The 13,372-nt window shown below is 47.0% G+C and overlaps 1 protein-coding gene across 8 annotated transcripts in view; it reads left to right on the plus strand.

The window, feature by feature from the left end:
* The window catches only part of cfap54 (cilia and flagella associated protein 54), a 724,932-nt gene that overhangs the window by 655,080 nt on the left and 56,480 nt on the right, over window positions 1–13,372 (plus strand). For all 8 annotated transcript variants that reach the window (XM_070897703.1, XM_070897704.1, XM_070897705.1 and 5 more), the window contains one exon: window positions 10,128–10,328. In XM_070897703.1, the coding sequence (XP_070753804.1) occupies window positions 10,128–10,328 (201 nt within the window). The remainder of the gene's footprint in view (window positions 1–10,127; window positions 10,329–13,372) is intronic.

A 13,372-nucleotide genomic window follows, 5' to 3' on the forward strand; every position in this document is an offset into this window, starting at 1 on the left:
CCGCCCCCTCCCCCCGGCTAGGCCTCCGATTTCCCCCCCCACAAGGCTCCTGCCATTAAATTTGGCAGGGCCTGTGTTATCACCTTCTCCCAGGTTTCCAGACAGTCTCGGTGCCCCCTGACCTCAACTCGCTTTCCCCATTAAAATTCAGCCGATTATGTCTCCTGTTGTTGATCTCAGACTTAACAAGTGTGGTTCTCTGTATCTGCTTTGTCACTTTTTTTGACTTGAAGTTGGATAAGGACAACCCTCCCGCCAATTTGTATGCTGTTTGAATACATCTGCCCATATGTGTTTCCATCTCCCTGGCAGAGATTCCCAGAAATGGTGAGATAGCACATGGAGCTGACTCCAGAAGTATTTCTCGCCTCTGACCACTGAGGTTTCCTCGGGAAGCTGATGGAACTCCAATGGATTATCTTGTGTTCTGTCTCCACGCAGATCAGATCCATCTCATAAGTTGTAGTCACATTATGAAAATAATCAGGTTATTGTGGACTTCCACACAATAAATGGCCATCTAAGCACACATTGTCAGTGATTTAGACCATATAAAGTAAATTTGAATTAATTTGTAACATCAATGGCAGCATAAATACAGGAGGAAAAATTCAATTAGGCCCGAAAGTGGGCATGGGCATTGCAATACACAATCTGAGCACACCCATTGAAAGTAGTCCAGGCAGCACACGAAATTCGGGCTGCTTGCTCATTACCATGATTGCAATGCTGAGCTCAGCGCTAAGCTCAGTGCTCTCGATTTAAAGGTAACCTGCACAATGAAAGGTTGTCTGCACTTCTTAAAGGGGAGGAGCTCTGACACAGAATTATCTCATTGTGACTGGAGCTGGAGCAATAAGCCTCAACAGGGGAGAGAGCGTGCACCTCGGTTCTCAGATGCAGCACTGGAGGCTTTGGTGCAGGGGGTGTACTGGTGGAGACAGGTCCTCTACCCACATGGGGGCAGGAGGCCTTTCAGACACATTGTATAAAGGCAGTGGGAGGAGAATGCAGAAGCCAACAGTGTTGCCCTCAGGATATGAATCCAGTGCTGGAAGAATTTTAACGACCTCAAGGTGAGCAACTGCATCTTCAAATGCTATATCCCACTAACTGCACCACTAGCCTCACACACTGCTCAATGCACCATGCCCTCATCACTCACCTACTAACAATCTCTAGCTATCCTGACTCATGCCTCACAATTGTACCTTCTCACATCTTGCACACAATTCAATCTATTCAACCATGGCTGGCACATTGCACCACACTCACTGACACACTTCCCTTTCTCTCGCAAGTCAAGGTAACAAGTGAGGAATAACAAACAGGCGGGGGGCAAACATGGCTGCAGAACATGACCCAGCTGGAGGAGGCAGTGCTGGGGTGAGGCTGAAAGCATTGATGTTAACGGTATGCTCATACCTAATCCTTCTTCTCACATCCAACTTGCCCCTCATCCCAGAATCTCGTCTCACTTACAAGCTGCTCATGGTGTATGCATGGACTGTTATGTATGTTAACTGGGTTTTACCTGCCACTGGAGGGTGCAACTGTCGGAGTCTTAATGGTCACTGGCAGACACGTGCAAGCCATGTATATAATGTTGGCAGCCATGTTGAATCCTCACTTTGAGAAATAATAAACTGGAGTAAGGTTATGCCTGAACTAGCTCACCATACTTAGCCTCGTGGAGTTACTCGATACTTAACAATGGCCGACGAGTTAAAAATACGAATTTTCACGCAACCATGTCTGTTGGAATTTTGGAGAGATTCGTGGAAGGGGAAGACTGGGAAGATTTCACTGATCGCCTCGACCAGTACTCCGTAGCCAACAGATTGGAAGGAACCGATAATGCAATGAGGCGCAGGGCGATTCTCCTCACTGTTTGTGGGTCAAATATTTATGGCCTTATCAAGAATCTACTCTCACCGACTCGACCAACGGATAAGACTTACGATGAATTGTGTTCGCTGGTTCAGAACCACTTTAAATCAAAGGAAAGCATCATCATGGCGAGGTATCATTTCTCTATGCACAATCGCTCCAAGGGCCAGAACGTGGTGGAAGTTTTCGCCGACCTGAGACGTCTTGCTGGGCCGTGCAACTTCGGAGTTGCGTTGGAGGAAATGCTGTGGGACTTTTTTGTGCTTGGAATTGGCCATGAGGTCATCCTTCGAAAGCTGCTGGCTGCTGAATCTCTGGACCTGAGCAGGGCCTTTTTGCCTTTCAGATACCCAAGAACGCAGCAACCCAGCCTGTGCAGGAAGAAGAGGAGGAGAGTGATGGAGAAGAGGCACCGTCACTCGGTCTGACATTCCCAGGCACCAGCTCAGAAAATTACACTGATACTTTAGAGGGTAGTATAGAGGCGGGATCTGCACATGGTGAGTCACCGGGCATGAGTGGGCTGTAGCCAGGCCAGGGGGGAAAGGGTAGCGCAGGTGCCAGCCTGGAGGAGGGCAAGGTCGAACATGAGTTCTGCTGCACGGGACTCAGATGAGGACTTCGATGGGGCAGCCTTCAGAACAAGGGTGATGGGCATGTATACAGAAATGCTTGGTGCAATGGCAGGCCTGCTTGAGAGGCTCTTGTCAGTGTCAAGGAGCATGGTTGAGTCCGGCTCCAACATTGCACGGGTCATTACGTGGATCATGGAGCCCATGATTCCCATGATGAAAGTAATTGGCAACTCCACTAGAGAACTTGTGAACTCGACCATGATGCTGGGTGTGATGCCGATGTCGCAGCTTCCATTGCAGCACAAGTGGAAGCAACCCAACCTCTGAGTGCTGCAGTGGAATCTCGAACTTCTGCTATGAAAGTTCAGCTTGCTACCATGCAAGCTCAGACTGCTGCCATTGTGGCTGGGTTTACACAAATGGAAAGCGGTTTGCAGGGTCTCACAGATGGCTCGGAATGCTGAGGCACTGCCCCAGGCTGCGGATCCGTGGAGCAAGAATCTGCTGTCCTCTCATGGCAGCATGGCTGTCATTATATGATTGCTGGCCGCGAGTGGTGGGGTTGCGGAGGAGTATCATCATCAAGGTGTAGAGCGAAAATCCCTTGTCACCGAGCAGCCATGCTCGGGTTCAACGTGGTGGCTGGAAAATTGCTGGTGCAGGATGAAAGCGTCATGACTTCTGCCAGGATACGGAGCATTCACCATCATGACGTGCTAAGCGTGGTTGCACACCAATTGCACATTAAGAGAGTGGTAGCCGTTGCGGTTACGATACATCGCAACATTGATATACGGTGCCCGCAAATCTACGTGTGTGCAGTCGATGGTGCGCTGCACCATGGGGAAGCCCGACATCCTGGCAAACCCACATGCTCGCTCCTCCTGCTTTTCTCTGATTAGAGAGAAGACAATGAAGTCCCTTCCCTAGCGTACAGAGCCTCTTTGACCTCACAGATGCAGCAATGGACGGCGAACTGCGATATGTTAGTTATGTCACCTGCTTCAGCCTGGAAGGATGCGCTGGCGAAAATATTCAGTGCCACGGTCACCTTGAGGGCAATTGGCAGTGCCACCGTCGCTCTTCTCTGAGGCTGCAGGTCTGGTTCCAAGAGGTGACAGGGTTTTATGACCACCTCCATGGTGAAGTGGAGCCTCCTAATACACTGCTCCTGGCTTCGGTGCAGGTAGGAGATGTGCTCCCCGAAGACCCTAGATGGGTAAGGTCTCCTGCTGTGAGCTCTCCTCCCCCTCCTCCTTCTCCCTCTGCAAACAGCTTTCCGTTGCTACCTCTGCTCCATATCCCTGTCATAGAAACATAGAAACATAGAAAATAGGTGCAGGAATAGGCCATTGAGCCCTTCTAGCCTGCACCGCCATTCAATGAGTTCATGGCTGAACATGCAACTTCAGTACACCATTCCTGCTTTCTCGCCATACCCCTTGATCCCCCGAGTAGTAAGGAATTCATCTAACTCCCTTTTGAATATATTTAGTGAATTGGCCTCAACTACTTTCTGTGGTAGAGAATTCCACAGGTACACCACTCTCTGGGTGAAGAATTTTCTCCTCATCTCGGTCCTAAATGGCTTACCCCTTATCCTTAGACTGTGACCCCTGGTTCTGGACTTCCCCAACATTGGGAACATTCTTCCTGCATCTAACCTGTCTAAACCTGTCAGAATTTTAAACGTTTCTATGAGGTCCCCTCTCATTCTTCTGAACTCCAGTGAATACAAGCCTAGTTGATCCAGTCTTTCTTGATAGGTCAGTCCCACCATCCCAGGAATCAGTCTGGTGAATCTTCGCTGCACTCCCTCAATAGCAAGAATGTCCTTCCTCAAGTTAGGAGACCAAAACTGTACACAATACTCCAGGTGTGGCCTCACCAAGGCCCTGTACAACTGTAGCAACACCTCCCTGCCCCTGTACTCAAATCCCCTCGCTATGAAGGCCAACATGCCATTTGCTTTCTTAACCGCCTGCTGTACCTGCATGCCAACCTTCAATGACTGATGTACCATGACACCCAGGTCTCGTTGCACCTCCCCTTTTCCTAATCTGTCACCATTCAGATAATAGTCTGTCTCTCTGTTTTTACCACCAAAGTGGATAACCTCACATTTATCCACATTATACTTCATCTGTCATGCATTTGCCCACTCACCTAACCTATCCAAGTCACTATGCAGCCTCATAGCATCCTCCTCGCAGCTCACACTGCCACCCAACTTAGTGTCATCCGCAAATTTGGAGATACTACATTTAATCCCCTCGTCTAAATCATTAATGTACAATGTAAACAGCTGGGGCCCCAGCACAGAACCTTGCGGTACCCCACTAGTCACTGCCTGCCATTCTGAAAAGTACCCATTTACTCCTACTCTTTGCTTCCTGTCTGACAACCAGTTCTCAATCCACGTCAGCACACTACCCCCAATCCCATGTGCTTTAACTTTGCACATTAATCTCTTGTGTGGGACCTTGTCGAAAGCCTTCTGAAAGTCCAAATATACCACATCAACTGGTTCTCCCTTATCCACTTTACTGGAAACATCCTCAAAAAATTCCAGAAGGTTTGTCAAGCATGATTTCCCTTTCACAAATCCATGCTGACTTGGACCTATCATGTCACCATTTTCCAAATGCACTGCTATGACATCCTTAATAATTGATTCCATCATTTTACCCACTACTGAGGTCAGGCTGACCGGTCTATAATTCCCTGTTTTCTCTCTCCCTCTTTTTTTAAAAAGTGGGGTTACATTGGCTACCTTCCACTCCATAGGAACTGATCCAGAGTCAATGGAATGTTGGAAAATGACTGTCAATGCATCCGCTATTTCCAAGGCCACCTCCTTCAGTACTCTGGGATGCAGTCCATCAGGCCCTGGGGATTTATCGGCAGTCAATCCCATCAATTTCCCCAACACAATTTCCCGACTAATAAAGATTTCCCTCAGTTCCTCCTCCTTACTAGACCCTCTGACCCCTTTTATATCCGGAAGGTTGTTGGTGTCCTCCTTCGTGAATACCGAACCAAAGTACTTGTTCAATTGGTCTGCCATTTCTTTGTTCCCCGTTATGACTTCCCCTGATTCTGACTGCAGGGGACCTACATTTGTCTTTACTAACCTTTTTCTCTTTACATATCTATAGAAACTTTTGCAATCCGCCTTAATGTTCCCTGCAAGCTTCTTCTCGTACTCCATTTTCCCTGCCCTAATCAAACCCTTTGTCCTCCTCTGCTGAGTTCTAAATTTCTCCCAGTCCCCGGGTTCGCTGCTATTTCTGGCCAATTTATATGCCACTTCCTTGGCTTTAATACTATCCCTGATTTCCCTTGATAGCCACGGTTAAGCCACCTTCCCTTTTTTATTTTTACGCCAGACAGGAATGTACAATTGTTGTAGTTCATCCATGCGGTCTCTAAATGTCTGACATTGCCCATCCACAGTCAACCCCTTAAGTATCATTCGCCAATCTATCCTAGCCAATTCACGCCTCATACCTTCAAAGTTACCCTTCTTTAAGTTCTGGACCATGGTCTCTGAATTAACTGTTTCATTCTCCATCCTAATGCAGAATTCCACCATATTATGGTCACTCTTCCCCAAGGAGCCTCGCACAATGAAATTGCTAATTAATCCTCTCTCATTACACAACACCCAGTCTAAGATGGCCTCCCCCCTAGTTGGTTCCTCGACATATTGGTCTAGAAAACCATCCCTTATGCACTCCAGGAAATCGTCCTCCACTGTATTGCTTCCAGTTTGGCTTGCCCAATCTATGTGCATATTAAAGTCACCCATTATAACTGCTGCACCTTTATTGCATGCACCCCTAATTTCCTGTTTGATGCCCTCCCCAACATCACTACTACTGTTTGGAGGTCTGTACACAACTCCCACTAACGTTTTTTGCCCTTTGGTGTTCTGCAGCTCTACCCATATAGATTCCACATCATCCAAGCTAATGTCCTTCCTAACTATTGCATTAATCTCCTCTTTAACCAGCAATGCTACCCCACCTCCTTTTCCTTTTATTCTATCCTTCCTGAATGTTGAATAACCCTGGATGTTGAGTTCCCAGCCCTGATCATCCTGGAGCCACGTCTCCGTAATCCCAATCACATCATATTTGTTAACATCTATTTGCACAGTTAATTCATCCACCTTATTGCGGATACTCCTTGCATTAAGACACAAAGCCTTCAGGCTTGTTTTTTTAACACCCTTTGTCCTTTTAGAATTTTGCTGTACAGTGGCCCTTTTTGTTCTTTTCCTTGGGTTTCTCTGCCCTCCACTTTTCCTCATCTCTTTTCTGTCTTTTGCTTTTGCCTCCTTTTTGTCTCCCTCTGTCTCCCTGCATTGGTTCCCATCCCCCTGCCATATTAGTTTAACTCCTCCCCAACAGCACTAGCAAACACTCCCCCAAGGACATTGGTTCCGGTCCTGCCCAGGTGCAGACCGTCCGGTTTGTACTGGTCCCACCTCCCCCAGAACCGGTTCCAATGCCCCAGGAATTTGAATCCCTCCCTGCTGCACCACTGCTCAAGCCACATATTCATCTGCGCTATCCTGCGATTCCTACTCTGACTAGCATGTGGCACTGGTAGCAATCCCGAGATTACTACTTTTGAGGTCCTACTTTTTAATTTAGCTCCTAGCTCCTTAAATTCATCTTGTAGGACCTCATCCCTTTTTTTACATATGTCGTTGGTACCAATGTGCACCATGACAACTAGCTGTTCTCCCTCCCTTTTCAGAATGTCCTGCACCTGCTCCGAGACATCCTTGACCCTTGCACCAGGGAGGCAACATACCATCCTGGAGTCTCGGTTGCGGCTGCAGAAACGCCTATCTATTCCCCTCACCATTGAATCCCCTATCACTATCACTCTCCCAATCTTTTTCCTGCCCTCCTGTGCAACAGAGCCAGCCACGGTGCCATGAACTTGGCTGCTGCTGCCCTCCCCTGATGAGTCATCCCCCCCCAACAGTACTCAAAGCGGTGTATCTGTTTTGCAGGGGGATGACCACAGGGGACCCCTGCACGACCTTCCTTGCACTACTCTTCCTGCTAGTCTTCCATTCCCTATCTGGCTGTGGACCCTTCTCCTGCGGTAAGACCAACTCGCTACACGTGCTACTCACGTCATTCTCAGCATCGTGGATGCTCCAGAGTGAATCCACCCTCAGCTCCAACTCCGCAACGCGACCGTCAGGAGCTCGAGACGGACACACTTCCCGCACACGTAGTCGTCAGGGACACCAGAAGTGTCCATGAATTCCCACATGGTACAGGAGAAGCATAACACCCGACCGAGCTCTCCTGCCATGACTTAACCCTTAGATACACTTAAATTGGCAACAACAATGTTAAAAGTTACTGACTAATATAAAAAAGAAAAAGAAAAACTACTCACCAATCACCAGCCAATCACTTACCCCTAGGCTGTGACGTCACCTTTCTGTTTTTTTCTACTTCTTTTTTGCCTTCGCCCTGTAGCTGCACAAGTACACCTTTTATAGGCCTCTGCTGATCCCCGGACTCACGCCTCACCAACGAACTCCCGACGCCTCTCGCGGCCTTTTATAGGCCTCTGTTGATCCCCGGACTCACGCCTCACCAACGAACTCCCGACGCCTCTCATGGCCTTTTATAGGCCTCTGCTGATCCCCGGACTCACGCCTCACCAACGAACTCCCGACGCCTCTCGCGGCCTTTTATAGGCCTCTGCTGATCCCCGGACTCACGCCTCACCATGTTGCAGCATAGGGGGACTGCAAGTAGAGCCCCCAATGACTGGGAGCAAGTGGTGGAATGTTGGCCATCTTTTTAAGAGCCAACACTTTCCCGATGTCCAGCAGCACTCCCTGTACACTTTACCAACTTTTTAAATGTCTTCCACCAAGCCCGTACTGATTGACATCACAATCTGACTCATTTGAATTCTTCCGCCGCACGCAGACAACAGCCGTGCTATCCCCTTCCCAAGATGGCGACCAGCGCGGGCTGTGCCAGAAATTGGTGGAAATGTGACCAGCACAGGTTTCTTTGCTTCAAACTAGCCATAACAGCCAGCGCTAAGGTGCCGAATTTCTCAGCCACGTTGGGAAACTAATTTTCTGTTAGTCACCACAGGAACAGACCAGAATTAGGTTCCCAATATAATTAATGTCAGATGCCATGCTAACACTTTGTAATCAGTTCTTCACCAACGGAAGGTCTGACAATAACTCCACATCAGCTGTTAAGAGAGATAAACACTGGAACCTTTTCCCAGTTCACTTGTTTCTTCCTTTGTTGCTGGAGCAGAGGCAAATGGAGAATTCCATGGGGGTAATTTTGACTCGGGGCGATTGTAGGCAATATTGCATTAGCCCTCTATTAGACATCTCTCCCCATTTTCAGTTCCATTGACTTCAGTAGAAATGAAAATGTAGACAGACGTATAATGGGCGGCTGATCTGATATTGCCCGTTTTACACTATCTCCCCAAATCAAAATGACCCTCCGTAGTTTGCTTTTATTATTTAAAAGTGTTTCATCAAGAATGCAAGTTAGTTAAAGTACTGGAGAGACCACCAAAGGTATCTGTTTTATAACAGATGTTGTAAGTTAAGTGAACTACTCTGATTTTATATCTGCTGCTGTGTAACTATTGCCTCTGCTAACTTGATTTATTAAGAAACATGATTGGTAGCTGCGATGTACGGCCTGTCAGTGTTATTTGTCCATCAATGGGCTAGATTTTCCTCCGCTATCCTGTCCACAATCGAGTGGGACAGTAATAGAAAGGATGGAAGAATTAGGCAGTGAGGCCGAGTGCTGTGCTCCCGCCCAGGCTTGACTTCACCCCACTGTCCCACCAGGCTGACTACTGGCTGCCCCTTCCCCACCTGCCATATGTAAATCTTGACCCAGCAACTCATGCTGTTTTTCTATTTGTCACTGCTGTTGCTGCTGACCCCAGGGACCTCCAGCCGAAAGGTGGCAGTAGTCCCTGGAGTATTGAGAGTAAGCATCACCTAAGGATGTAGAGGGCCTAATAATGGATTCCTCTGCCTGCATATTGGCCTCAATAACCTACCCACCTTGGTCCAGTCCAAGGCCTAAAATAAAATGTAATCTTACCTCTTCAGGACTCTTCCGCTCCTCTAAAGCCTCACTGTCCCTTTAGGTGCCGCAGTAGCACTGCATCGATTTTCCTGCATATCAGTGGTGGACTTCTCTTGGTAGCCAGGATCCCACCCTGCAGGCTAATTGACCACACTGTTATTCTACCAGCAAGAGGAGAATCCAGCTGAGTCACAAACAATAGTTTTCCAATCACAGAATAGGCACCTGCCCCTCTCCCCGAAGGTTGCCATACTAGAAGAAAAAGAGAAGTCTCACAATCTAACCAGAACCCTTCCTGATTCACCTACCATCATTCTTCACACCCACATTATTGCAAACTTAAGTTAAAGTGTTTACTCCTAAAGTTATTTTATAACAAATATATAGTGATTTTTTTAGGAAATATTTTTCCATATTTATTTACGAAAATTCTTTAAAAATTGTAATGAACTACTTACGATGACCAAAAGAATGCAAAATTCTCAATTAGCTCCTTTCATAAAGTTCATAATTTTTGTTACTCATGATCTTGCTATAGAAAATGATGAAATGTTGCCACGCTTAACTACCATACAAGGAGAAAAAGTGGAAGAAGAGGAACAGGAGGATAACAGATCAGAATCAGTTAAAATTCCAAATATGACACCGTATAGAAGGGCTGCAAAAAAACTGACATCAGTTCACCTTCTACGTTGCAATAATCACCTCCGCAGACTATACAACACCAATCAACTTCCAGGTAAGATACCTGGCATTTATTCTTAGTGAGACTGACAGACAAAAGAGCCCAAGGGAATGTAGAAATGTGAATGTGATATACCATGTGCCATGTGATATACACAGTATTCTGAACATCTTCAGGAGAGCAGCACAATGTCACGAAGTCTTCCGCTAATTTACAGAAGTAAGCGAGATTTTATCAATAACTGTATTTCGGGTCTCAACTAAGAGATGGAAACAGATAGAAAATCTACATTCTTTAAGTTGGATGGTTTTGACATCGACAAGTCCTTTGCTTTCCACATGACTATATAAACAAGAAATAAGACAGACATACGAAGTGGAGTTCTGTACTCAGGCCTGATAGCATGCCCCAGTTGAGCCATGCTTGTACAATATGATCTTTGGCACTAAGCCACCCAGTACTATGGGCTCAATTTTCCTCAGTGATTTGCGTCGCTTTTTTTGGCCTAAACTTAAAAATCCAAGTTTTCCCAAAGATTGTGCGCCAACGTAACTCAATTAGTTACGATTTTTTTAGGTTCATTTTTTTTGAGGGGTAATCTGATGTCTGCGCCAGTTTTTCACATTTATGGAAGTTTGGCTCACTTACATTTTTCCTAGGACGGTGTATGTGACCACTCCCAAAAAAACCTTCTGTGCACTTAAGACAAACCAGCGCACATGAAAAACTCGGCGCATAAAGACGCCATTGTTTTTAGGAGTTCCAGAACACATTAAATATGCATCATGAAGCTTAATTTTTTCCAACTGAAAATGCAGAAAATGGAAGTTTCATGCAATTCTTTAATTTTGGATTTTTTTGAAAGTGCCATGTCACCACCGTATGTATCCAAACCGGGCTCGAGGGTCGGAGTGTCCGCTGGTAGAATCGGTCCCTCGCCCAGACACAGGGGCTCGGGTTTCAGCTTCAAAAGAAGCCCGGGGAGGTTGTGGGGTTGTGGAAGCCGAACTGAAGGCATGAGAAGCCTTACACTATGCAGCAAGCAGCACCAAATGAAGCCCGGGAGATGGAAGCCGAACTGAAGGCCCGGGGGGTGGGGGTGGGGCGGGGGGGTGGGATGGAAGTCGAACTGAAGGCATGGGAAGCCTTACACTATGCAGCAAACAGCATCAAATAAAGCCGGGGGGGGGTTCCCGATCTAAACAAGCATATTGCGCCTGCTCAGACCTGGGTGTGGTCCATACTAGAGTGTCAACCTTAGGGAGAGAGTCAAAAAAGAAGCTTGTCCTGCCTGCTGTTTTGAGCTTCTTGCAAAAGTACAATTTAATTATGGGGGCAATACTGACAATGGCGTACCTCGTGCAAGCCTTCTGCATGATGGTCCTGCGGAGGAGACAATTGATTCGACGTCATCGCATGAGGAACCTCAGAGCACATAGGATGATGGGCAGGAGGCCTTACCCACATCGGGTATATCAAGACAGGCATTGGTATCTGCACCTGAGTGAGGCAGACGGTGTAAAAAGGCTGCGTTTCCGCAAAGAAGTTGTAACCGAGATCTGTGAGTTAATAAAAGCAGACCTGCAATCTAGAAGTGTCAGGAGTACTGCTTTGTCAGTTGAAGTGAAGGTTACAGCTGCACTTTCATTCTATGCATCTGGATCGTTCCAGGCCACAACTGGGGATGTGTGCGCCATTTCTCAGCATACAACACATATCTGCAATCGGCAAGTGACTCCTGCACTATATGCCCGGAGGAATGACTACATTCAGTTCCCCATGACCGCCCAGGCAACGCATGAAAGGGCTGTGGGCTTCTCCAGGATTGCTGACTTCCTAAAGGTACAGGGCTGCATTGATTGTACCCACATCGCCTTGCGAGCACCTTTGGAGGATTCAGAGAGGTACAGGAACAGAAAAGGTTTCCACTCCATTAATGTACAGCTCGTGTGTCACGACATGCATCGCATCATGTCAGTTGATGCAAGATACCCTGGGAGCACCCATGATGTGGTCATCCTACGCGAGAGTGCTATATCTGCCATGTTTCAGCAGCAGCTAGAAGTGCAGAGCTGGCTGCTGGGAGACAAAGGGTATGGCCTCATCACCTGGCTCATGACGCCCCTACGCATAACCCGGACGGAAGCTGACCGGGAATACAACATGTCGCACATTGTGACGCGTAGCATAATAGAGAGGACCATTGGCATCTTGTAACAGCATTTCTGATGCCTGGACCATTCCAGAGGCTACTTGCTGTACGCCCCTGAGATTGTCGGTCAGTTCACTGTTTTTGCTGCATGCCGCATAACTTAGCCATCATGAGGCAGCAGCAGCTGATAGTTGAAGACCCATCTGAGATGAGAGTGGCTGATGATGAGGAGGAAGATGCAGATGACGAGGAGGAGGAGGACAAGGAAGCCATGCAACTACCTGAATCCGGAGCATGACAGCGGAGGAGGACAGGCCGTCGTGTCCCTTTAACAATTGCTCGAGTCTTGCGCCAGCAGCTCATCCATGAACGCTTTGCTGTCTGAAGGCTCAGCAGCAACTATTCCAAATGGACCATATTTACTGTTTGGACATGTTCCGTAATGTGTTGTGTTAATGGAACAAATAATGGAACTTATTCAGTTATAATTTAAAATATATTTTACTCAAAAGTTTAACAAGCACTTGTTTGTATTTAACTTTAATAAAAATATTCTTGTATAAAACTATAAAGTTATCAGTTAAGATCACTTACAAACTCTAAGATCACTTAAAAACTTTTAAACCTGTAAATTTACATAACTTACAAAAAACTTTTAATTTGAGAACAGTTACAACAATAACAACAACAATAATAACAACAGCAACAGCAGCAAAGCTGCACCCATCTCTCCTCCACCTTATTCTCAGACCGCCCGCTGAGCTTGATCTTGGTGACTCCATCCCTGCAGGCGGTGGCGCAGCATTTCTCGGATTGGCACCAAGCTTATTCTTTCGAACATCTCGGGTAATGCGCACTTCTTGATGGGGGTGTGGGCAGGTGGTAATGTGGAAGGCCCGGCTTGGGCCTCTTCAGAGGCTTGTCTGGGAATTGCAATGGGAGTAGC

Source organism: Pristiophorus japonicus, chromosome 13 (genome assembly GCF_044704955.1).
Source record: "Pristiophorus japonicus isolate sPriJap1 chromosome 13, sPriJap1.hap1, whole genome shotgun sequence".
In the NCBI taxonomy this organism is placed as follows: domain Eukaryota; kingdom Metazoa; phylum Chordata; class Chondrichthyes; family Pristiophoridae; genus Pristiophorus; species Pristiophorus japonicus.